Source organism: Cavia porcellus, unplaced genomic scaffold (genome assembly GCF_034190915.1).
Source record: "Cavia porcellus strain 051 isolate PalLab524CR breed Dunkin Hartley unplaced genomic scaffold, mCavPor4.1 scaffold_1, whole genome shotgun sequence".
Taxonomy (NCBI): Eukaryota; Metazoa; Chordata; class Mammalia; order Rodentia; family Caviidae; genus Cavia; species Cavia porcellus.
Window position 1 is genome coordinate 228135188 of NW_026947484.1, and position 26065 is coordinate 228161252.

At 42.7% G+C, this 26065-nt stretch overlaps 1 protein-coding gene across 6 annotated transcripts in view; it reads right to left on the reverse strand.

Moving 5' to 3' along the window:
* Positions 1-1320: 1320 nt before the first annotated feature.
* Ltbp1 (latent transforming growth factor beta binding protein 1) overlaps positions 1321-26065 on the reverse strand; it is a 405267-nt gene continuing 380522 nt past the window's right edge. For all 6 annotated transcript variants that reach the window (XM_063230019.1, XM_063230015.1, XM_063230027.1 and 3 more), the window contains 3 exons: positions 7524-7646; positions 3841-3990; positions 1321-2781 (listed from right to left, as the gene is read on the reverse strand). In XM_063230019.1, coding sequence (XP_063086089.1) covers positions 2600-2781; positions 3841-3990; positions 7524-7646 — 455 coding nt within the window. In that variant the 3' untranslated portion in view covers positions 1321-2599. The remainder of the gene's footprint in view (positions 2782-3840; positions 3991-7523; positions 7647-26065) is intronic.

Here is a 26065-nt window from a genome sequence, read left to right on the forward strand (position 1 = left end):
GGCTTAGCAAATGACTGGAATGCACTTTACTGTGTCTGTCTCTTCCTGGCTAATGAATCATGACCACTGCCACTGCCACCCAAATCTTGGGTATGCACAAGGGTACAGTAAAAAAATTATTGTTGTGATTTTTGTTTCAAGCTTTATACTCTTGCTTTAATATAATTTGGAGATGTTATCAGTGAAAGAACTAAACCAAAAGCACCCAAAAGAATCCTTCATACCCTAACCATAAATCTTTATCTGTGGCTCTAAAATAATTTGTGTGACAATACTTTACAAAGTTATAGTAAACACTATGTGTCTTCATTACATGGTTAGGCATTTCCTGATTAAATATTCTGTATGAGAAGGCTAACAGAATTTGATAACTTCAACCCAAGTCTCCTAGTTTCCTGAAAATGCAACTGAAATGCAATAAAACCATGATATTAGTAAGTAAGATATTCAAATCGTCTCTGACTGGGTTGGAAAGTGGTCATAAAGTTCGCATATATAGGCATCAATTAAAGGCTGTAAAATCGTAAGCTTCCATGAAGGTTTGATACTGTATTAGCTCTGTATCGCCATAAATTTAGTAGTGTCAAACAATACACACGCATCTCAATGCTGTACAGTTTTAGAGACTGAGGTATCACTGGATGGTGGTTAGGGTGATGAGATGCGTTTCTCCTGAAGGCTCTGGGGAAGCCATTTTCTTGCCTTTTCCAGATTCCAGGCACAGCCCATGTCTTGGCTCCTTCCTATTTGCTCTGTCTTTACAATTAGCAGTGGCCACTGAAACACTTCCCATTGCCTCGGACTTCCTTCATGTTACACCGCCCCCCGATTCTTACATTTCTGAGGTCTTCTTCCTTGTAAGGACCCTTGTGATTACACAGGATGCACCCAGTTAATGCAGGATAGTCTCCCTCCTTTAAGGCCAGCTGGTTTATAATTTTATCTGAAACTTTATTTCCACTTTGCTACAAAAGACTGGTCTTCCAGGAAAATGTTAAATGGGGAGATGTTTCTGCTGGGTATGCCTAGACTGCATATAGTTTGTTTTTTAAAATTCAGATGCTCGGTCAGGGATATAGCTCAGTGGCACAATGCCTGCCTGGCAAGCGCAAAGTCCTGAGTTCCATTCCTAGTACAAACAAAATAGAAAATCAGATGCTTTTTTCTGAATTTCAGTTTAAGTCATGGAACAACTGCCTTACTGTGGGTGTGTAGTGAGTAGGCATGGACTGAACTCTGAAAGCTACTGCTCACTGTTGCTGTGATCCCCATCTGTGTTCATTTCCTACGAGTTGCCATAACAAAGTGCCTCAGACTGGGTGATTTAAACAATAGAACTTTATTTCCTTACAATTTTGGAAGCTAAATGTTCCAGATGAAGGTTTTCACAGGGTTGATTCCTCGTCTTGGTTTATCTCCAAACCCCTCTCGTGTGTTTGCCATCTTCTCCTGGTCTTCACACAGCCTCTGTTGTGTGTCCTGATCTATGCTGTACAGACGGACGGACACCAGCTGGGTTGGACTATGGCTCACCCCCACTGACTTTGTGTAACTTTAATTTCCTCTTTCTAGATCCGGTCTCCAAATACAGACCTCTTTTGAAGTAACGGGCCTCAGAACTTTAACATATGAATTTTAGAGAAACAATTTAGGCCCCAACATGGAACTCATGGTTCCCTTGCAAGACGAGTCGACTTTCAGAGGACCTCGGGTTAAGGAAAGGGCAGCGCAGCTGGCAGGACGCGACTTGTGGTGTGCACGTGCTGAGAATCAGTCAAGTAGATGTTTTTTTCTACAAAAATGGTGATTTATTTTGCTTTAACATACAATAGTAAATATTTGGGGATTGTTTTTTAAATTTGCTGGGCTTACTTTACATCTTACAAGACTAGTGTAAGCTCATAAATTCTTCCATGTCAATGAAGGAAAAAAGATCCAACTGACATCTGCTTGGCTAAGAATGGACATGAAAATCAGACAATGCATGGAAAATATAAAGCTTTTTCTCCAAATGTGTATAAAAGTTTTGAAACAAAATCACTGCCTGCTCCACAGGACAGACAATTTTAATTTTTAAAATGCTCTAGACCAGGAATAGCAAAATCCTGAGTCACAAAACATCATACAGCTTAACAATATTTAACGAAAGACTTTTGCATTGGAGAGTTTAATAACAATCTGAAGAAAAAGGAAAAACAGTAGCCAAGGAACTGCACAACCAAAGAAAGAAAATCATACATAAAACATTTCCAACACTATTTAAATGCCAAATTTAAGCAATAGTAAAAAAAAATAATAAAACAAAACAACATAATAATACAGCCTTCTGTTTAAAATAACAGCACTGTTCTGCCTCTTTTCCACTGAATTTTACATATGAACAGACTATATATACTGGATTTTTAGAAAACTGTCCATTTGGTCTGTTTCACCAGTCAGACGCTACTAAATCTTCTCACTGTCTTTGGAGGACGTGCAACTCCAGGCTGTTTCCAAATCTGCAACGTTCTGGCTTAGGTGCGATGTCTCAAGTATAATATATTTCTCCCTTTTCCTTTACACAGTGCAGAATACATGGGCTTAGGTTATGTGGACTCATTTACTCCAGGTCGCTGTCTTTTTCTAAATTCAAGGCGGTGTTGAGTGGGGTGCAGTAGTTGGGCTTGTCAGAAGGTACGTAGCCTGGCAGACACAAACATTTGTAGGAACCTTCGGTGTTAATGCACTTGGCATTCTTGCAGAGAGACATCCGGTTGTTCAATTCATCACACTCATTGACATCTGCAATAAGCCAACCCATGCAGGTGAGCAGTCTGCAACATTACTCTACCCTTGTGAGCAACCAGCCCGGGCCCTGCCCTCCATTCCCGACCCCCACCCACACTGTGTGTCTCCAATCACATGCAATATAAAAGTCACTTTGGAGCTTACTGCACGTTATCAGTACGGTTCTAGAATTTCTCTCCTTATTCTCCAACACTTCGTGAATATTTTGCCAGCTTGACACCACAGTGTCAAGCCTCAAACTTGAAGAAATTGTATTACTTCTCAGTTCCCTCCCAAATCATACATAAAATGCTAGATTTGCAAAGAGGAACTAAGCAGAGAGCTCTCAGAGCAGCCTCTTGCAGGGCTTCGGTCGCATCCTGAGGTTATTTGCTTCCATGCAAGACACTTGTAGGCTCTCCCAAGCTGCAAACACCTGCACAAGCTCACACTGCCTATATTCCAAACCCCCCACAGATGAAGAGTCACAAAATAGAAGTGGGCAGAGGGACTGCTTGCTGCAGAGGCAGAGGAAAAACAGCAGAAATACTTTCCTTCAAAATCAAGTGTCTCTCAGCACAGAGGCAAACAGGACCGAGTCACACAGAGCAGGTGAAATGTATGTGTACTGTTCACCCGCAAGATGGGAGGAGGGCAACAGTAAAGGTAGTTTTAGGAGAAGTTTTATCCAAAATGATTGCTAGGGAAGCTGTGTATTTTTCAGAGTCTAAATCCTTTATGCTTGTGTCAAGTATTCAGAGAAATCATTGTTGCACAATAAAAAACTAAATTTAAAAGTTAAAGGACCTGGGACATCCTGGCCTTTCCTTCATATTTCTCTAACATGATGGATTTTTAAAACAATGGGTCAGCTTTAACTTTTAATTGTGGGGGAAAAAGCAGCACAAGGTTGACCACTGTAAGTGCTCAGCAGCACCAAGTATGTCTGTGCTTTACAGACATGTTCATTCCTTTACTCATCTTCCAAAGCTGAAACTCCACAGATGCCACCGACTGTCACCTGGCCCCGGGGGGTCTCAGGAATAGAGTGTCCCACAGGTCACTCGTTCTTACCCACGCACGTCATCCTGGCCATGTCCAGGTGGTACCCATCAAAGCAGTCACAGGTGTAACCTTCCTGGACCCGCACGCACCGGCCATTTTCACACCCATTGAGAATACCACATTCCTCTGCCTGTAACTCCTCAAAGCTATTCAGAAATCCTGGAAAGGAAAATGGAGGAGTCCCGTTAGACATTTTCATACTCCTGTACTGTTTGGCTATTACGGTTATGGTCCATTTTATACAGATTTCAGATACCTGAAAACGTTAGAATTTAATATGGAATATATCTGTGAATAATATTAAACATAAAATATTTAAGATGTTGTATCTGATGTATGGATTATCCTCATATTTTGAATTCTGATATTTTTACATTAAAATCACACATAAAATGCAAGTACAGCTTTGGTTTAGTTTTGAGACACAGTCTTGCTATGTAGTTCATGCTGGCCTTGATCTTACGGCGATCCTCTTGCCTCAGGCTGCCAAGTGCTGGGATTATAGGCCTGTGCCACCATGCCCAGCTGGTTTTTGGTTTGCTCTTAAATAAGAAAAAGTGTGCACTGGAAATTCCACATTTCCTCAGTTTTCAGTAAAGTTAATGTTAGAAAACCTTTTGGGATGGAGCCAATGAATTCATAATCAGAGCTCATAGGAATCTGTTAAGACACAGAAGAGGCTGAGTGGTGCTTTTTCAACTAGAGTTTGTTCTGGCTTTGGAACCGGCCCTACACAGGGATCAACGGATAAAGGTTGTAAGAGACTCAGAGCATCTTGATAAATGAGAAAATACATCACAGTTGCATTTAGAAAACCAAAAGGCTTTCTTTAAAAAAGGAAATGAATTTCTATTTGGTTCTTCTTATAGTTTAAAAATCTAGTTTTCAATCAGTCTAAAGAAAGTGTTTCAGTATTAGAAAAACAACTGAACCAGACATCAAAAGCATTTAGTCCTCTAAGGAGGGAAATTGTAAATACAAATCCATAAGGACCCAAAATAGTCACATGGCCTCTCTCCGTACCCAAACCACACTTCAGATTAGCTTCAAGGAAACCAAGGGCCTTGATTTTCTGCTCCTCTGGCTTTGCAGCAATTCTCCAGTGGAGCTGCAAAAGGCAGCAAAGCCTCATTGCTACACAAGGCCATAAGGCCTAACTTGATTTTAAAAATCCAGTAGCACATCCGTGATGGGGCCTTTTCAAAAATTTGCAGGGGAAAGCAATATTAAAGGCCATCAAGACAATGGCAGAAGGTACTCAAAGTCAAGTTTAAAAATACTCATTTCATACAATAAGTTCTGAATGAAAATATCTTAAAATTCCATGGATCACGGCAACATCATTTTGACTTGGCAGTAAGTAAAATTATTTTTTTATTCAGAAATTAAGGCATGAAATTAAAACTCAAACTCCTGTACTCATCCAGGAGATTCACCAGAAAACTTCAGGATTCTAAAACAGAGATGCAGACTACAGTGTAACAGTCATTGTCTGCTACACTCGGGCCTTTTAGAGAAGAACACAGCAGTGCCTGCTTCAGTGAATCCCACTTAGAGAAACAGCATCAGACAGAAGGTAACAGAGGGTAAAGCATAAAGGGCGCCAAAATCTCACAGCCGCCTGTTACCTGCTGTGCAGCAAGATGGTTTCTGCAGCAGCCCCAAGAGCCCTGCTCTGTGGCAGTGAGCTCGCTGGGTGGGCAGGGAGGAGCCCCTGTAACTTGTGCCATGTTTAAAGGTCCTTACCAAGTCAGAGCTGGAGGTCTAGGAACCACATGTCAACTTCCGGATCTGCTAAAAAGGAGCTTGATGTGACACCAACATGTTTATTTCTTAAGAGTTGTAATGAATTTTAAAAAGCTTTAGAATAACGTTAGCAATAAGACATAGAAAATGCCCATAAACCATAAAATTTCAATCTTAAAACTCCTGCAGCCTGTATTTATGACAGGACACACACACTCACTGTTTGAATAGAGGCCAAACCCAGTGTTTCTGCACTTACAGGGCATTAGGGCTGTTGTTGCCAACCTGTGATGTATGAAGTCAGGATGCAGGGTGCCTTGGGAAAGGGTCGGAAGGGCCCCCTGCACGCTGACAGAGTCCTGGGCCTGGGTGAGGGTTCCTGGCGTGTGCTAACCCCAGAGCACTGGGAACTCTGTGGGTGACTGGATGAAACACCCTTGAAAGGAGTTAAGGGTGCCCCATCTGAAAAATCGCCACGTGGGTATTCCGAAGCTTTCTGGCTGAAGTCACTTGAGGAACTGTGCCTTCTGAATGGGCCACTAGGTCTCTTTCCTCCACACTCAGCCAGCTAGAAAGACTCCTTGGGAGGGGCGCCCTTCATCAGGAGACATGGGTGCCGGGGGCTATGAGGTGGAGAAACCACTTGTAACTCAACTGTAGGTGGGCCGGCCTCTGCCCGGGCTCTTGGCAACAGCCCTGGAACTTAGCTATCTATGCAGGCATCTATTTCTCCTGTCATTCCTTCACAAATTCATTGTTCTTTGTCTAAAAAGTATAAAAAATTTCTTTGGATTTCTCTCTTGTGAAGACGTCAGGTACACACAATTTAACAGAACTCTGACATTTTCTCTCCTTCATAAGCACTTGAATTAATTGGGTTTCTCAGACCCAGATGGCGACCCACTAAGGACTAAGGGAGGAGAGAAGGGATTTCTCTCCTAAACTTAAAAACCCGAAGGGAGGAGAAAGAAGAGAAAGCAAACAGGAAGAGAGGAAGGAAAAGCTTTCTTGACTCAGATAAGAAACAGCCTGGGATATAACTGCACAGTGGCTGGGGCTAGGCAGGGGCCAGGCAGGGGCAGGCCCCTTGGTTAGCAGGTGGCAGGGCCCAAAGGAAAAGGCTTCTGTGTGATAAATGCAGCAGCCTCTTTAACATGGGGGGCCGCTGGGACTTCCTGTTTGGGAATGGGGCGACAGGTGGGAGGCCCTCCGTGAGGAGAGGAGGACGGCTCTAGACTGGTCCTTCCCCTCCTGCTCCCAGACCTCTCATCTGAACCCTGCACTGTGACTCTGACTCCTTATTCTGTATGCAAAAGCTCTGCAGCCCTGAGGAAACCACCCCCGTGTGTGTGTGTGTGTGCGTGCGTGAGACGTGTCTCCTCAGGCAGGGCACGCTGGCAGTACTGTTCAGGCCATTTCCTTCCTACAGGGGACACTGCAGTGTTTGCACGCACACACTGTCACCTGCTGCAGGGAAGCGCTTCTCTCGTAAGGCCAGGAAGAGCCGCGGCACATTTCTTACGTAATAAACTCTGCACAGGTGGATTCTGAGCACTTTGTCACTGCGAGCTGCTCAACCTCCCACTCTAGGATCCTAGTAGAGAGCACCGCAGCACAGTGAACAGGTGTCATTTCCCTGTCTGAAAGAAGTCTCCAGTACACCCAGGCCCTTCGGGAAGCCTGGCCACTGCTTCATATGGGGAGAAATAGCTTTGCCGTGGCAGCCACGACAACAGGGTCACTCTTGGTTCTGTAAGGTAGGTGAACAGCGGCCCATCAGCAAGCCGGATCACGGGACGGAGCCATCCTCAGCCCTAGTGTGGAAGGTCAGCCCAGGGCCCACACAAATCTGCACCTTGAACAAATTCCTACAGTCCCATTTTGAGAACCACTGAGGAACTTATAACCACAATTGAGTTTCCGAGTAACTGAACAACGTTGCTTACGGTCCTGGATGAAGTAGGGGTCCGCTTCTGGGGAGTACTGTTCACTAAAGTCCACCAGGGCGTCTCGTCCATACGGCCGCCGGCGTCCTGTCACAGGGATGTTGCACAGCTGGGCGTAGTCGTCTGAGAAGGGAAGGAGACGCAGCAGCATGAGACTCACCACCGCCCGCTGGCGTGCTCACAGCTCAGAGCGGCTGGGGCCGGTGCCCCCTCCACCCGCACGCAGGGCACCCCAAATGGGCCTGAAGACATTTCTGTGGGAACTCCATACACGCATGCCCAAGGAATGCTGCAGGCCAAAACCAGCTCCAGAACCACAGGTAGAACACATCCCAAGACAGGAGAGAAACAAAAAGAAAAATCCGAGAGTGCCTCAGACCTGCTGGAAGAATGGCTTTATACAAACCTGTTGGACGTGATGAAAAAACATTTTTAAGGTGTGAAGTAGCCATTTGGACTGACAGCGATTTTCTTCCCTCCCTGGAAACAGAACACTGCATTGCTGGTGTTCAGTAGTGACGCACCAGCAAGCCAGGTTGCTGCTGGCTCCCCAGAGTAACTGATCAGCCACAACCCCGAGAGTCGACCAGAGCACAGAGGTCCTCAGGAGCAGCACGACACGACATGACAGGGATCACGGTCATAATAACAAGGGTGAGTGTCATGGAAGCAGCAGCAAAGATAATGGCTAGTGGTTGCACACCGTCTGCCTGTGTCAGGTGTATTCTAAGCACGTGACACAATGCCAACTCCGGACAACACCTGCCATGCTGTGAAGAGGTCCTGGATCTCACTATCATGGGAAAAAAAAGCCCAGACAGGTTAAATACCAGCAGCATCACCAGTTCTAGTTAGGAATGAAGCACAGGGGAACTGACCCAAAACACTGTCTCTCCTGCAGCGAGACTGGCTCCACTGCTGTCACTACCTGCTTTGTACCCCAGCCAGAGTCACTTGCAGTCACCACTGAAGCCACCTGTCCATTGTAAGCGGGACTGGCCCCCAGCTGACTGGCTCCTACAGGACCCACCCAACACATCAGTTATTTAGAAATCTAGGTTGGAAAGCTGCAGAACAGATAGCTTCATACGAAGAGTGTGCATATGACAGAAAGTATGCTGTCCAGGCGTGCCTCGAGCAGGTGGTGCAAATTCTGGGATTTCCTCAAGGGTGGCAGACCTGCCAGCACAGGCAGGCAGGCCAGCAAACCCCAGGATTAGATGGCCAATCTTGGGGCACACGGACAACAGTCATGCTTTCCTGGAGTTTTCCACTTATACAAAATAAAGAGAAACGCTAGGCAACAGTGTGAACTCTGAAGCCGCCTTCCATCCCTCTAAATTACCGAGAGGGGGGATGTTGAAAGGGCTGTGTGTGTGCACAGGTATGCACACCCACTCCAAGAGACGCATGAGGGAAGCCTACAGGCAGAAAAGACTTTGGACCACTGAATAGGCAGGATTCTGGGTGTCCCTTCCTGAAATTCTCTTTAAGTGGAAGCATTCCACCAACGACAGCCAAACCCAAGAGTCCCTAAGGCTCTGGGGAAACCATTCCATAAGAAATGCTAGTTTCATTAAGGAGTAAGGTGGACATGGAAGAAAACCTTTGGGGAAAAAAAGGTACAACTTCAAACCGAGAAAGCACCAGCGGCCCTTGGTTCCGGCTGAACTCTGAAAAAGAATTAAGGATTCCCATTCCACAGCAAAACTGCTCAGATGCTTGAAAGTTTTTGAGAGCTGAAGTCACTTCGAATGACTGTATATACATTTGTACATTTGACGAGGAGACTTGTTCAGGATTTTATATCCAAGCCACAGTGTAATTGAGAATGGATAAAAGAATTAATTTGTAAAACAAACTCAGAGATGACAGGGTGTGGGCTTGGGCAGTTCAGGGAGGGAAAAGGCCAGAAAAAAGGAAACTTGAGGCTGGGAACTACCGGGCTGTTCCAAAGGCAGCTCACGGCGTGACCCAGGCCGGCGAGGGGCAGCAGAAACGTGGGAGGTGGCACCTGTGGAAGCAGGCACGTGTTTCCTCTTGAGATCCTGAACCTTACCGCCCTTGGTAGCTGTGTTCCTTTCTCGAACGTGTTCACATGCCAGGCTTCAAGACCTCTTTGGTCAGCTCTGAAAACATAACTTCCGCAAGTACTTTCTCATCCCGGAAGGTGGCCCCATCCCATCCTCATTAGGGGATGGCATTCTGGGTGACTTTGCTGGGCGTATGGGCGGGTCCTCCTAATCTGTCCATGGTGCCTTTCCTGTTACCTCTGCTCTGATGCTTGGCCAAGGTCGGGGGCGAAGTGAGCTCGGGGTTAATGGAAAGAATGTGGGCTTTGGAGACAGAAGCAGGGGCTCGTGTCTGAAGTGCACTCCTTTCCAGCTTAGTAATTCTGGGCAAACCTCAGTTTCCACGTTTGTCAGACAAGGATAATAACTGTCTACCTCTGGCTCACTGATGTAGGAAAAATTATGGTGTTCTGGAATTGTTTATAAGCTCCTTTACCTCGGTGCTTTGATATTTATAATTTTTTCTTCTAAGTGAAATCACTGTCCATACTAAAAATCTGGAAACAGATTTCAAAGACAGTATTAGAATAAGTGACTAACCGCAATTTTAATGTTCAAACTAAAGGAAAGTTTTCAAATGGAAAAGAACATGGTAATTCTTTTTTTTTTTTTGAGATAAGGTTTTGCTATGCAGTTCAGGCTGGCCTCAAACTTGCAGCAATCTTCCTGCCTCAGCCTCCTGTGTGTATACATAAATTGAGAGTAGGTTTATGTACCTTTCAGGGGAGAAAAAGGAGTAGCATAGAATATTGTGATATTCTTGGATACAATGTCTTCTTGAGGATCTTGAACAGGCACCTGTCTGGCATGGGTGGGACCTCTGAAGTCCCAGGGCACACGTAGAACCCACTCCAGCTTGGGGTGACTGAGCTTGGTTATTCCTAGGGTCAGTGCAGGAGTCTAGCTGAGGAGACAGCAGTAAACTGTGGCTGCTACAGGTTCAAAGCCCAACAGCAGATCCCGGAACTATTTCCACAGCTTCCCAGGAGAACTGGTAAGCAGCTCAGCATGTGAACGTGAGGAGGCACACCCTGCCCCTTTACTTGCATGTGTCAACAGTCACCTTGTTGTCTGTAACTCAGTGCAGAGGACAGGCTTTGCTTGTCCTGGGAGCTGTACCTTGCAAGGCAAGGCCATTTCTGAGACCCCGTACAATGTGCCCCTTGGGGATCTAGCCAAACGCAAATGTTAAATGAACAGGAAATGAAAATACTGACCCCTCAAAGTACCCGCCCCCACTGCTCATGTCCCCAAGCACAAATGCTCAGCTTTGGATCACAGCTGTGGAAGGACACAGGGGATGGGGCAGGACACCAACCCTGAGTGGTCTAAACAAGAGCCAGCCCACAGATCACACTAATTTCTCTGACACGGTGGATTCATACCACAGATGGTGCTGCTTTGATTTTCATTTTAAATGGAAAGAAAAATTTTTAATTACCCCCCGGAGCCAGCAGGTCTGGGGCCCCCACTGTCAGCAGCGGTGGGAAGCACATTACAATATCCTGGCAGGAAATCTCCATTCTTGACGACGGACACATCTGCAGGGCTGGTCTGGACAGTCACACGTCACAGTGCCACTCTGGCATGTGAGAAAACCAGGAGGTGAAGCTTTGCGCTGTCTGCAGCAGATTAAATTCAGCTGCTCTTAGAAACCACGCAGAGGCTACATTTCAGCCTCCACACGTCAAGGACAGATTCTATTTTTCTATAAAGTCTGAACTGCATTTATAGGAGAAACAAGGACCCAAATTAAGGAAGGTAAGAAGTGTGGGTCATACTTAAATTTTTCCAACAGGTCTTTTCCCACATGTCTATTGGAGAAAACATCAAGTAGGACCCAGGGAGGACACACAGGACGGAGTGGGCTGGGGCTGAGTGAGTGTTGTCCTAGGCATTTTTCTTAAACAGTACTTAGCAAAAGCTTTGGCATAAAGAAAATATTTAGCATTTACAGAACAGTCTGTCCATCCCATACTGGGCAAAAGAGTTGACAGAGAGCCTTGGTTAGCATGAACAGGACTCTGGGGACTTGGACATCTGAGTGTCACTTACACCACTTTTTCAGAAAACAGTCTTAGTCACAGCCCCTGCAGAAGAGGTAGAGATCTGCATCCCTGAAATTAAAATGTGCGGATCTGTAACAGAAAATGTTCACTCTACAGAGAGAAAGGATTTGGAATCAAACTACTTGGGTTCTATTCTGAGCTATTCTACGTCCTAGCTCCTCAGTCAGGACATGTTTCTCTTTATTATCCATCTTCTAAACAGGATTATAGTTCTCTTAACTGTGCTAGAAGTAACCCCTTCGTCATTTCGTTCAATGACTAACAAGTCGATTGACCCGTGTGGTCACCCTGAGCCTGAGAATGGTGTGAATAGGTGAAGGCTGGGGAAGAGGGAGGATAGGAGGCTCCAGGAAGCTCCGATGAGGTGTGTGGGGTGGCTCGTGGCTGTGACCAACTCTCTGTTTTCTTTCTTTTTCTGGCGCTCATTTCCAAACTGAAGTTCTCCAGAACTTCCGGCTGTCTTTAGGCCTTAAGCTATGTGCCAGGTCCCATGTACTTTTCTCCACACTGTCATGTAAATCCTAGAACCACCCCCGAAATCCTTGTAATCAACTCCTTTTGTTTTCCTAAGAACATGAAGGTTATAGAATAATTTAACCAAAACCAGGTGAGGGCTTTGAACCGAAAGTGGTTTATCTGCCAATCTATGGCTGCCCTTCTGACACCCTCAGAAAATTGGTAACTGTACTCCTTGGCTTCTCAGCATCAGGTAGACAAATCGATCAGCAGTAAGCATCTGTCTCCACATGTTAGCCAGCAGAGTCAAACCCATGAGAGCTGATGAGCTCAGCTCTGCAAGGGTCAGCTCCATCATTAGCAGGGTTTATGTTTATTGAATTTGTTAGATTTATTAAGCGAAAGAGATCAAATTGCTTAGTGTTCAATTAAATTGCACTTGGTAAGGACAGGGAAGTAATGAAGTCTAAAGTCTTGGCAGAGTTTATATTCTGTGGAACCCCAGCGCCATGCACCAGTCAAGTTCCCCCCTCTCCCAACCCCCATCTAACATCGCCCGTCAAGGTCAGTCATGCCCAGCATTTTCCAGCAGATGGTTCCCGAGTCAGCCAAAAAGAGATCTATCAGGTGGACGCTCCTCATGTGCTGTCCCCTTGCAAACCCAGATCCCCACATTCATATCCTTGCAATGGTGCTAAATGATGTCACAAGGACAGCTTTACAGGGATGACTACTAATTCCTGAGCTTCTTATTGAGATGGGCATGAAGGGTTTTCTAAGTATCTACGAGGCTGGAAATGCATCAATAAGCCTGACATTCAAGGCAGTCTCACAGAAAATTAGGAACGTGGTAACGTCTAACATTTGCTAGGAAATAAAACTGGCCCCCAGAGGTAACCAGGAGGGCGGGTAAGCCATTTCACTCTCCTTTTCCTGCTCTCAGATGCCAATTTACCATGAGAAGCTGACAACTGGGGAAAATGAGTGTACTATGTAAGGACTATTTCAGTCTTCATTAGCCAACTAAGAATTAAAAACAAGAATGAGCCTGAGAATTAAGGGGAGGTTCTAGCATACTGAATATGCTAAGTGCCCCTGCACTGATCACTTAAAAATGTTACGTTAATTTTACTTCAACTAACAGTCGAGACAAAAAATATAAGGGAGAATGAAATTTTTGAGTATTAAATCTGGAATTCATGTAACTTCAACTGTAAGATGAAGAAGCAAGACTAAAAGATCTTCAGGGTCCCTTCTAGACTTTCAAATCTTATAAACCTTCTTACTACTGGGCTGGAAAAGGCAGCAAGGTATAGTAATTCGCGGCAACTTGAGACTGCAGTATGAGGTACTCACCCCCAGGAGGCACTGTTCCCTCCAGGTGCTGCCCACTGGATGTGAGCAGTCACCAAGGACTTTAACACTTTAGCAAGGCCCATACCCATCATCAAAAAACAGAGGTTTAGAAAAATATAATCGTATTCCAAAAGTCAAACCAGGTTAAATCCTCAGTTTTAACTCAAAAGCTATGTAAGTAAAGTTATATTGTAAAGTATCTTTTTTTGGATTTACATTTTCCCCTTTATTAGTATATGCTTGCAGTTATATTAGCTTTATTAGTATAATGTTTACATTCCTTGTGAGGAATGCACGTAATAACATCTTTAATGAGATGGCTGGGGAGGGGAGGGCAGGAAGGGAATGTGGATCAAACAAAGGAATTAAGATGTAAAGTACATTTTAACACTGCTCATTTTAAAAGGTTTTATGGTAGAGAAAACTCTTCTAATATTTGTTCACCTCCCTTGTCAACATCTGGAAGCACAGACTTCATGGTCCTGAAACAACAAAGCTCTACCGCTACATTCACTACCATCATTTGCAGCCAAGTTCTTAAGTAATGCAATCCTGTAATTCACCAAGCACAGTCCGCACTATTACCCATGACACAGAGCTCATTCAGCTACAGAAAAGTCACTGTTAAGTCAAAAACCCCCGTATTATTTTAAGATCTCTGACCTGATTTTATGGTTTCTTTACGTGTTGCTGTTTACCTTAATTCAAGCCGAGTCTCCTCCTCCTCTGCTTCCGTTCACAATCAGCTACCTCACTAGCAGCCCCTGCATTGGGTGGTGATTTCTTGCGCTGTCCTTGGGAAGGGCTCCCAGGCATCACGCGAATGGCACTTTCTAGAGTTGAGGAGTGTGCAATAGCACAACTGCTCACAATGGCTTTGCCTGTCCCCGAGGACTTGAAGCATAGAAAGCCTTCACTGGGTCAGGAATCATCCCAATGAGTTACTCTTTATATAACTCACTTTCTTCTTAAGGCATTGGCCATTGATGCTGAGCCAAACAATTATCTTTCTAGTCTCTCCATCTGGCAAATTCATGCAAATCCAAGAATTTTCTGAGCACTTGCGGGGTGCTTTTCTCGCCATCATAAGGGGGACAAAGTCTCTGCTGCAGGAAGGGAGGGTAAAGAAACTCCATCATTCTTTGTGAGGTAGCCTGCTCTGGCCACAAGCAGATAGTTATAGTTAAAGCAGAGTGGTTGCCTAGCTTATAAAAAGCTAATAAAAAGGGCTATAAATAAACACTCTTGAATTCAAAACCTCAAAATAGAACAGGACTTTAAACAATTATGTGCATGAAAGTAAAATCTACTAACAGTGAAATCATTTGGTACTGTACAAGGTAACAGTGAAAGGGCATTTCTAGAAAAATGGAATACCTATTCATAGCCTCCCATATCCAAGGAGAACTGCTAAGGCTATAGCTTTGGGGTAAATTAGGTTGCTTGATAATTAAAATTAGAAGTTATTTTTGTGATCATATTATCTTACATGCATATCTTAATTTCCCTTTTCAGGTTCTAAATTAGATCCTTAACGTGACATCAGTGGGACTAATCATGACTATTTCCTACTGAGAATGTTGTAACAGATAGTGGGCAAAGCTTTCCTAGCCCTTCCATGCAGCACAGTGTTTAGGAAAATGAACACAAATAACATGCACATTCCCAAGTCCAAGCCGTGTAAGAGTCAACATTTCAGAAGTGCTCCTGTCACCCAGGGAAATCTGCTAATCACGCTCTTCCCATGCTGAACTACTGTGTCTGCTGATCAGCAACAAAGGCTTCAAACAGTTTCCAACAGTTTGTGCCCAGTCCCCAGTCCAGAGCCCCCCTGGGTCTTTCCAAGCTGGAGTTCCACAGAGTCGCTGGCCCCTGCTCCAGAGAATGAGCTGGGGGGTAGGGATCACAGCCTGCTCCAGGGTACCCCCTGTGCTTGGTCCTCAGCAGCATGGCAGGAAACAGGCCTGCACTTCCCTCTCTGCCAGGGTTTGTTTTCTTAGGTTACCTTTACATTCCGAGGCAACCACGTTTCCCTTTCTCCTAAAATGTTCTTCCTCAGTGGCTACCACATGATCCTACCAGAAAGTCACTTCCTTGTCCCCTGCTTTCTCATCCTCTAATGCACAGTTTACAGGTTTAAAAAAAAAAAAAAAGCCCAACCCATTTCAGGTTAATTTTTAGTATTTTTCCTCTTACCTACTGTCCCCACTTTGGTCCCTGGCTTTCCCACCTCTCTTCCTGTTACCCAATTCCTTTCCAGGATGAGCATCTCTTCAGGGTTCAGTAATAGACCCCTGTCCTGTTGGGAGACCTGAACCGACTCTGGAGGAAGGGACTGGGAGCTGGAGAACAGGTTTGAGAGACACTGCAATGGAAGATACTGGTGATAATAAATAGTATACACGAGAACCGCTTGGGTGTCCTGATAGGAATGAAAAAAGTGTGCTCTGCATCACTCTGTGGCCAGGGAGAGTCCTGCCAGCTTGATTCTTTAGTAACTGACTGAATCAGTCTTGAATTTCTCCACCCAGTAAACTCAGTGGGCCTAAGGTGGCAATTCACTATAGAAACAATGAAGAAAATTCAGGTTAGAGTATTAACACTTCCCTGCTAAGTTTTAGAGAAGTTTCTTTCTTTTTGTGATGTCTATCATTTTTTAAAGAGGATAAAACCATAAAACCAATCAAAACAAACCAGTATAAAAGACACAGGACTTCAAAACACTATGAAATCAACAACAGTTACCATAATGCTTTTTGATGTCTTCAAAATAGCTGCAGATAACTTCAGACATAGTAAAAAAATCAAACAACAGACTAGAAACAATAAAAGCAAGACAATAAATGCAATAAAGGACTTCAAAACAAGTCTACAGTAAATCCAAAATTGCTACTGTATCTTGCTATCTTTGAAACAGCTGCTCCTGCCATTGGATTTGACATAATAAAAAAAAAAAAAGAGAATAAAAACCAACCCAACAAAACAATGGAAACACAGAACTTCCAAAATAAGACCACAGCACCCAGCAGTCTCTGCGGCTGCCCCGGCTGCCTGAGCACCCTCTGCTGTCCCTCTGCTTTTGACTCTGCCCCCTTCCAAAAGACCTCCCGCCCTGCATGACAAGGCAGCCATGCAGACTAAGCATTAGCTCAGCATTTCCTGGAATAGGGTTAGGTCCCAATCACTCCCACTTAGGAGCATTAACTGTGTGCCAACCTCTTACCTGAGTTTAACCCTCCAGCAGCCCGATGCAGGTGTTGGTACAGCCACGTTACACAAGGGGGCAGTCAGAAGGTTTGTGCCATACTGAAAAGCTATATGCATACACTTCCTACTGAATTTTATTTTGCAATGATCTCCTTATAGAAGGAAAAGTATTTTCACACCTCTTCTGAGAGGGGTGAGAGGAAGTTTTTAAAATAATCTTTTCAATAAAAAACAACACAAATGGCTTACTGGCCATTCCATGTAGTATCCAATTTCAGCCTATTTCTATGGATACCAAAAAACTCAGTCCCAAAGGACTGGCTCACTTTGCCTGTTTTGACCCAAAGTGCACACAATCTGCAGACACATGGTAACCAGTTAACTTAGGCCTTTCCTACTTGAACTGTAATTTTCCATTACAATTGGTTCACAGCTATTCCATCCTGAGTCATAGTGCTCCAGACGGCTAAATGTTCTCATATTAAGACAGTATTAATTATCATAGCCCGACAAGAAGGCCTCAGTTTTGGATAGAGGAGATCTAAGTATCTGGTCCAGTGCAAGGGACACAATGCCAAAGTCAAAACAAGATCTTTGGATGCCTAAACGGACAGGGTGACCATTCCCTGCATGTCACACGTAGGGTGTTGCAGTTGTTACCATTCTTTGGAAACACTTCTTGGAAAAGCCTTTAAACCATGACTGCTGAAAGGTCTTTTGCAACTATTGCCCAGTTACAATACTTTTTCATCGTTAGTTCAACGAGTGAAATCTCTGTCATCCTTCACACCTCCAAGGCTATTATGAAATTTCTTACACTGATGTCTTCAGGAATGTGTAAGACACATGCACAGATTTGGAAAAAAAAGTCACTGGTACAATTTGTTTTCAGGCAGATTTTATATTCTTTGTTTTGCAAAACTATATGAAAAAACTGGGTTAGACTAGCTATCAAGATGTATTAAAAATTTAGTCATATCACGTACATTTAAGGGACATAACACTTAGGAGAAGATATCCTAACTCTGGTATCATTGCACCTTATGAATGCAAACTGTACATATTTTCCAAAAGTCTTTGTTTTTTTCTGTTTTGTTCTGTTTTGAATGTTTAAAAACAAGTGTGTAGGACTGATAACCATATTACTAAGTTTTTGTTGGATCACTGAGCAGAATTGTTGGCAGTGTCACTATTTGAATGTCCCTTTACGTAATTTTGTAACCTAAACAACTTTTTCTAAGATGACAATTTGTAACTTATCAACTGGTGATTTCTTACTGTTTATTTTTCTGTAATTCTATATTATTTCTACCCTTTTTTTCTCCATTTTTTTTGTTTCTTTCTCTGTAAATAAAAAAGTCTGTACAGCAGGTCATGTTCAGTAAATAATGAAATCAAGGAAAGAATATGTAAATTTAAAATGCAAATAAGTAGTAACTTAGATTTTAACTACCTATCTTGTAAACGGCAAGATGCATATAAATTGTATGAAGTAATACTCATTCTTTTTAGTATTAAGACAAGTATGAGTAAGTCTTACAAACAGCTTTCATTTCCGCAGAGCACAGCCTATCTAAACCAGAGTAGGAAACAGACCCACTTTCTTTAATAGACACTAAGTGCATCTTCGAATGTCTTTACACCATTGTGCTTTTAGTAGACTTTACACAGAATCTATTTGTTCTTTTATTAATCATTTAGCCAACACTTACAGGAGGAGGGTGATGGCCAAACTACACATAATCCCAGCCCTCAGACTTATCCCTACTTAGAACCTTCTCTCAATTTCTACTAAGGCAAACAAGTGACAGAGAGGCTGTGCCGCTGGTGGGGGGTGACCAGGAGCAATGCTGGGAGGGGAGCGGGTGGGCTCACTTCTTCCCGAGAGCTCACTTCGTACCCATTCAAGCAGATGGAGCGTTAGCGGCAGTCACCAGCCCAGCCGGATGTGTTCACCCCTTCATTTTCCACACAGTGAAGTTTACTAAATGTTCTATCTCTTTAAAAATATGGCTTAAATATCATTGTATTTTAGGGCATACAGACATGCCTCTTTTATTTTTTTTAAAAAAGGCTGTATAGAATTTTCCACAGTGTAAATGCCTTATAACTAATCAACCAATTCTTGACAGAATTAATTCCAGTTTGCCCATGTTATGCTGTAACATTTTTCTTCCTGGAACTCATACATAGGGTGAGTTCACAGAATTAGACTTTCTGAATCAGATTATTTGATATCTGCATCTTCAAACTGTTCTTATAATAGGGGGTTCATGTTCATGCCTCTATAGTGTGCCACTTGTGTTTCCTTTGGGACATTTAAAAACCCTCTCTCAGCTGCTGCACCTGAAGTCATTTACTGAGAGTTCTTTTGGGGTTGACACCTATTTTGTAGTATCCCAAACTACCAACAGGTGGCACTCTTTCAACACAGTATTGTCCTGTTTAAAAAATTCCTGAACCTCAAAGCTATAAATCAAGACTATTTCAACAATTTACTGATAACAAATGTAATTATTTTAATGTAACCACAGGCAATAGGATCCCTGGATACTTTTGATTCCACTGTTCAAATGTTTTGAATTTTCTTTCATTTGCGTAGCAAAATATTTTTATTCCCTAAGATAACGGAACACTATATATTTTGTAATTTATAAGTATGTTTTCCAGGAGATTTAAGTTTAGCTCTTTAAGAATACCAATAAAATAAAGCATTGAAATTAGTAAGTATCAACAGTTTTATTTAGTAAGGTTAGCTGACACTGTAATTCATTAAACAAATATTATGCCCTCCAATGAATCTGGTGATACAGGTTTGATGGCACAATGACTCTAACTCAGCTGTACAGTTAGTGAACAATTGAGAAAATTTAAGAATCTCAGTTTTAATTCTCTACTTTGTATTCTAAGAAATACCATTTATTTAAGATGTGCTTTGAGGGGCTGGGGATTTAGCTCAGCGGCATAAGTGCCAGCCTTGCAAGCAGGCCATTGTGAGTTTGATCCCTGGTACCGATAAAAACGAGAAAGACAAAAAACAAAACAAACAAACAAAAAAGATGTGCTTTGAGACCTTGGGAATAAAGAGACCACAGCTAACAGTGAAGCAGTTATAACACAGATTTCGTCCCAGGATGCCTGGATTTGACTGTTTCTAAACACGATGTACCTGTGGCACAGGTAACCTAACTTCTCTGGGCCTTGGCTCCTCTTCTGGAAAAAGAAGGTAATTGGAGACATAAGGCAGCTTGGAGAATTCAATATTTTAACAGGAAGTACTATGAACAGCACCTGGCTCTGTGTATGTGTCTCTCTGTCTGTATCTCTCTCTCTCTCTCATATATATATATATAAATTAGTAGCTGAGATACAGAAAATCAATTATGAAATTCATATTCCAATATGCTCCATATTCACCAACAACCTCAAAACTGTGGTAACCTATTTCCTTCAGCACTAAAAATTCCCAGCAAGATCAAACAATGACCCTCCAGCCCCAAGCTGTATGCTATGTCCACGTCACAGGGTGTTGTTCTTCTTGAGCTGGTTTTCCTAAAAGCTTGGTCTTTGTATGATGCTGCAATAAAGGCATCAAATCTGAGGGTCTTCCCAAAGTCATTCAGCCACTAAATCATTCTAGCCGTGGCAGATCAGAGGACACTGTCAAGGCAGGAAGAGAAGAAGAGGATGCATCCAGGGCTCTAGAAAGAGGTCACTCTATGACCACCAAACCGAGCTTGCCTGCTGACACACCTGCAGAGCCACCACCAACAACCTGAAACAGCCTGCTCATTTAGCCTGCCGTTGGGCCACTGTGACTGTAGCTGAGCCCTGAAATGAGATCCTGAATGACTCCCAAAATATACAGTCATGCAATTCTCCTCATGGAAAGACAGACACCCGGACACCATCCATCACCCTCCACTCATTTCCCTTGCATGTGGTACCAACCCGCAGCTGCCGTTTAACTTAGAAAGCACCATTTAGGGAGTCCCGCCCTCCTCCTCAACCGACCAGTATTCTCGGCCATAGTCGCTGCTTTAGCAAGAATTAGTGCCCATGACCTATTGGACCAGAGGTGTGAAAGCTTGGTCCCGAGCCAGAGCTTTACTTTACACTGAACTTTAATGCTCAAAACTGATGACAAGTGGTGCGATTTATTCCTCAAATTCCTCCAGCACTGTTTCCATCAGTAACTGTTCCCCCAAACGGCTGCACAGCTAGGGAAGCCGGGGGTGGGGTGGTGTGCGTGTTGAACAGGCTCAGACTGGTCTCGGTTTAGATGGACAGACAGACACTGCAGTGGGACGCAAGGGCTAGCAGCAGCTTGGTGCTGTGTTCATCAGAAATGCAGAATCCTCACACCCGTCAACCCAGGAACTGGCATTTCATTTTTCTCTAAATATGTTTTCGGTCTTTTTTTACGAATAACAAGTTTCATTTTGAAGGATTCATGCATGCACATAACATGCTCTAGTCATTTTCACCCTCCATCTTGTGGCCTCCCCCCTCATTTTATTTTGTTGGGAGGATTTCTGTGCGTGTAATTTATTCTTATGTACCCACTTATAAGCACCCTCGTGCCTCTGCTTGTCCCTTTTACTGTCCTTCTTGTCTAATAAATAGTCTCCTCTCAGCTTTATCATGTTTTTCAGATTCCACGTTATCAGGGAGAAGATGTGTTCTTTTTCTTCCCGAGTCTGGCTTCTTTTGTTCAACCTGACAGTCTTAAGATCCATTTATTCTCCTGCAAATGACAGAGCTGCATTCTTCTTTGTAGCCAAATACAGTGCTCCCCTGGGTACACACACACTGCGTTTGCCTCATCCACCCACCTGCTGATGCGCACGTGGACCGGTTCCGTATCTTGGCTGCAGTGAACCGTGTCACAGAAACAAGGGCTCGCAGGTCTTCCCTTACAGTGTGCAGACTTTCACTGCTTTGGGGACGTAGCAAGGAGTGTACAGCTGGGTCAAGTAGTAGGTCTGCTTTTAGTTTTTGGAGGAATCCATAATGATTTCCATGGATGTACTAATTTAGATTCCTACTAGCAGGGAGGAAGCATTCTTTTTTCCTCCAAATTTTCACCAGCATATATGAATTCTTGATGTAGCCATTCTGACTAGGGTGAGATATAATCTCAGTAGGTTTTAATTTACACCATTATAAGGGCTAAAGATGCTGAAACTTTTTCACGTATATACTGGCTGTATTCATTTTGAGAAGCATCTGTTCAATTCATTTGCCCACTTACTGATCAGGCTCTTCTTATTTTTCAAAAAAATTCCTAATATATTCTACATACTAATCTTCTGTCAGAAGAGTAGTTGGTAAAAATTTTCTCCCATCCGTAGGCTCTGTCTTTATTCTATTTCTTGTTTCTCTTATTGTGCAATAACTCTTTAATTTGATGTAGTTCATTTGTTTATTTATTTATTTTTGTTTGTTTCTTGGTTCTACTGGAGCCCTATTTGGGAAATTTTCCTGTAGCTTTATTTCCCCTCTGCCTTTCTTTCTTTTCTTGTTCTGTTCTGTTCTTCCTTTCTTTGTGACAGGGTTTCATCATGTACCTTAGGCTGGCTTGAACTGAAGGCAATCCTCCTGCTTAAGCCTCCCAAGTGGGAGATACAGACATGTGCCCTTAGGACCTGCCGCCTACGCTATCTTTTAGCAATTTCAAGGTTTCAGGTTTTATGCTTAAGTCTTCCATGACCCATTTTATTATCACACAGGGTGTGAGACAGGGGCTTGATTTCAATCTTCTACAATCTTCAGTTTTCCTAGCATCATTTGTTAAGATGATAACTTTTCTCTAATGAAGTAATTTTTTTAAAAAAAGATCCCTAGATAATTGATATGCTCATTAATGTTTATGAGGCAATGGTTTGAGGAGAAATTCTTAGATTGAGAATTTCTGCATTTTTCAGTCTTTAATTCATGCTTAGATGCTATAAAGTAACAATGTTTTAAAAGATCTTTGGATTTTAGTTTCATTTGAAAATGTATTTGATGTTGCAGTCTCACTGTTTGAAAGTCCCCTCTATATTCTTTAATTTTGTAACTTCAACAACTATTTCTAAGATGACAATATGTAATTAACTAGTGATTTCCTACTGTTTATTTTTTCTGAAATTCTGTATAACTTGTACCCTTTTTCTGTTTTTTTTCTTTTTTCTCCTTAAATAAAATTAAAAAAAAAGAAAATGTATTTTATGGCAGACACCTAGTTTAATTTTTTAAAAAATCAAGTCTGATTATCAAAAGCACTAGCTTGTCAGAGTCTAAGGCAGTATTATCACATGATCAGAGACCAAAATGCAAATATACACAAACCCCTTCAGAAAGCAGTTTCCATAACCTGTTATCACCACTGTAAGCAGAACATGCACAAAACATCTACAAATAAGACAGAAAGCAACAAAAATGGATAAAGGGTATACATCACTGACAAATACAAATCCCCTGCAAACATGGAAAGATTCTCAAATTCCATAGAAATAAATGGAAATGCACGTAAGGCAGACAGAAACTATTTTAAAGGCGTGGGGCTGGGTGTGGTGGTACATGCCTGTAATCCCAGCACAGGGAGTCTGAGGCAGGAGGATCACTGTGAATTTGAGGCTAGCCTGGGCTACAAAGTGAGCTCAAGGCCAGCCTGAAGTGCATAGTGAAACCCTGTCTCAAAAACACAAAGAAGTAAAAACAAATAAAATAAAAAAGGAGTGGGGGTGAAACTCAGTGGTAGATTCTGTGGTTGGCATGCAGAAAGCCCCAGTTCAATCTCGGGTACCAAAAACCAAGACAAAAAACGTAAAGACTGGGACCATCCACTAGTAGAAGGCTAAGAGCAAAGGGGTATTTCTGGGCACTTCCAATGAAAGTTTAAATTTTTACAATGTTTTTAGGAAATAATAGTTAATAATCCAGTATCTTTATTTACAGACATCTTCTTACTGAGGCCTCCCTCCAGTACGTATAGGGCAGCACAATGCAACACGGTTTATGGGGGAAATCTGAGCACTGCAGGGAAAGGCTGGGGGAGGAACTTAGCCAACATGAGGTGTGGCTCAGTAAATCATGGTGCACCTATAAAACACCTAGGAAGCAATTTAAAAGTGACAGTCTGTCATCAACTCTAAGATACTGCAGGTTGTATAATGTACCCTCATATAACAGCCCTTAAAATGTGACAGAAAAGTGACTATCGTCACGGCAGTTACCATCGATTATCAAGGGACTCCACTCTTGGAGATGTTGAGATTCAAGACAACAATCAAGTGTGATTTACATCAGCGATACTGATTCCAGTTTTAAACACTGATTTACAATATTTAAATGTTTACTGTGTAGGAAAAAAATCAAGCTGTTTGAAAGTGTGCATCTTTAAGGAGCACAGTTCTACTATGCTGGAGCAGGTGGCATGGGGCACAATATCTGAGACTATTCTAATTCTTTCAAAATATATATTCATTTTGAAAAAACTAAGCAGTGAAAATGCTGCATAAGTAAAACAAGAATCAAAATATTCGGTGGAGCCATCTCTAACTGGAGTTCTCTAACTGGACTTACACATTTTTTTCCCTCCAGTACAGGGACTGAACGGAGGGTCTTTGCACTGAGCTGTATCCTCTCCCCTTTTTCTATTTTGAGGCAGGCTCTCACTAAATTGTCGAGGCTTTCTTCAATTTGTGACCCTCCTGCCTCAGCCTCCCACAGTGCTAGGATTACAGGTGTGTGCTGTAACAACTAACTGCACTCATTTCCTTACTGATTTCACTGTTTTCTCCCTGTAGCATTTTCCTCCAGGGCCCAAGTCAACAGTAAGGCTGGTGCTAATAACCTGCTCTTTATATACCCACAACAATCCAGTACGATAGGGATACATGTGCCCATCCACACATGAGCAACACAGATGGAGCTGTTTTCCCTGGTGCCACAGTGGCTGTGGACCATGCTTGTTTGTTTTGCTTGCCTCTGCTCTCTCTTCCTTCCATGTTCTTGATTTTTTTGATATTTTCAACTGAGCGAACATTATCTCTAGTCTTTTACTTTCTCCTCCATTAATTCCTTCCTGTCTTCTTCTCCAGGTTCCCAAAACTTATGTGCTCATCCTTTGTTCTCCAGCCTTTTGTCCTCTAGCCCTCTATCTCCCCCAACAGAGTAAAATTGCTTGACTAAGGGGAAACTTACTGCATACAAGTTCCTGGTTTCTGAAGGATTTTATAACTGTAAATTTGTTCCTATGGTTTAAAACCTTAAACACAGTTTGTTCATTTCTAGGTTGTGCTTGATGCTACTATTATTGCTTATTCCATTACTTAGCCAGGGTGTCATACCTGTTGTAATCAGTTGTTCTCTCTTGTATGCCAACACTGTGGTTGTGGTGATGGGGTCATAACCATCACCACAGTCCAGTACTAAAGGACTGGGTGCTGAGCCAGGTAGACAGCAACTACACAGCCCAAAATTGGAAGGAAGGACTTTGGAACAGACACACAGACCAAGAGCCAGCTACACAGAGAAGACATCTCTGAGGAATAGACATTTCCTAGGGAAGCCTTGATACAAGTGATTACGCTATCTACCATAGGCAAGTTACAAACATCAACACAGAAAACAAATTAAAATTTAAAAGAATAGAAAATGACAAGACATAGAAGCAAAGTGCAATCCCATCTCCAACCCACTCAGGATAAGTGCAGGGGACAATGAGACAGAGGAAATCAGAAGCTACCCACCAGAACTTGCTGAAAAATAACTGCAGAAGTAAAAACCAGGTGAATGAGGCCATAGAGAATATCAGATTATAAATAATCTCTTGGATAAAAAAAGAGATGATTAAGATAAAGGATCTGCCTAGAGTAGACACAGATAATAAAATAGAGGAGCTTAGAAAACTGATGGAAACCATTAATGCCCAACACTGGAAAACAAATGGAATCCATGAAACAGATTCCAACAGATAACCAGGAGATTAAAAATTCCACTGACAGAGCACCAGCCCTAAAAGAGAGGATTGTGGTTCGCGAACACGAAAAGAAAGATTTCTCCAATAGAGACAGACATAAAAATCTGGACTTTGACCTACAATGATTTTCTATGGCCTAGTATTTTTTACTCTATTCAGAAATTTTTAGGAATATTTTTAAAAATGAAGTATCTGGAAATATAAACTCTAAAGACCTATGCCACTGATGGCTGAGTTATGTTTCTTCGGGTCATTAATCATTCTTTGGGGAAATAGAATGATGGTTTCAAAAATTAATAACAGGGTCTGGCTTGGAGGCAGACCAGAAACCATATGTTTATACAATCCTGATCGTCTCCTCTCCACCCTCCATATACCCACACCTGTAATAAAATAAGATATAAGAAGTAAAGA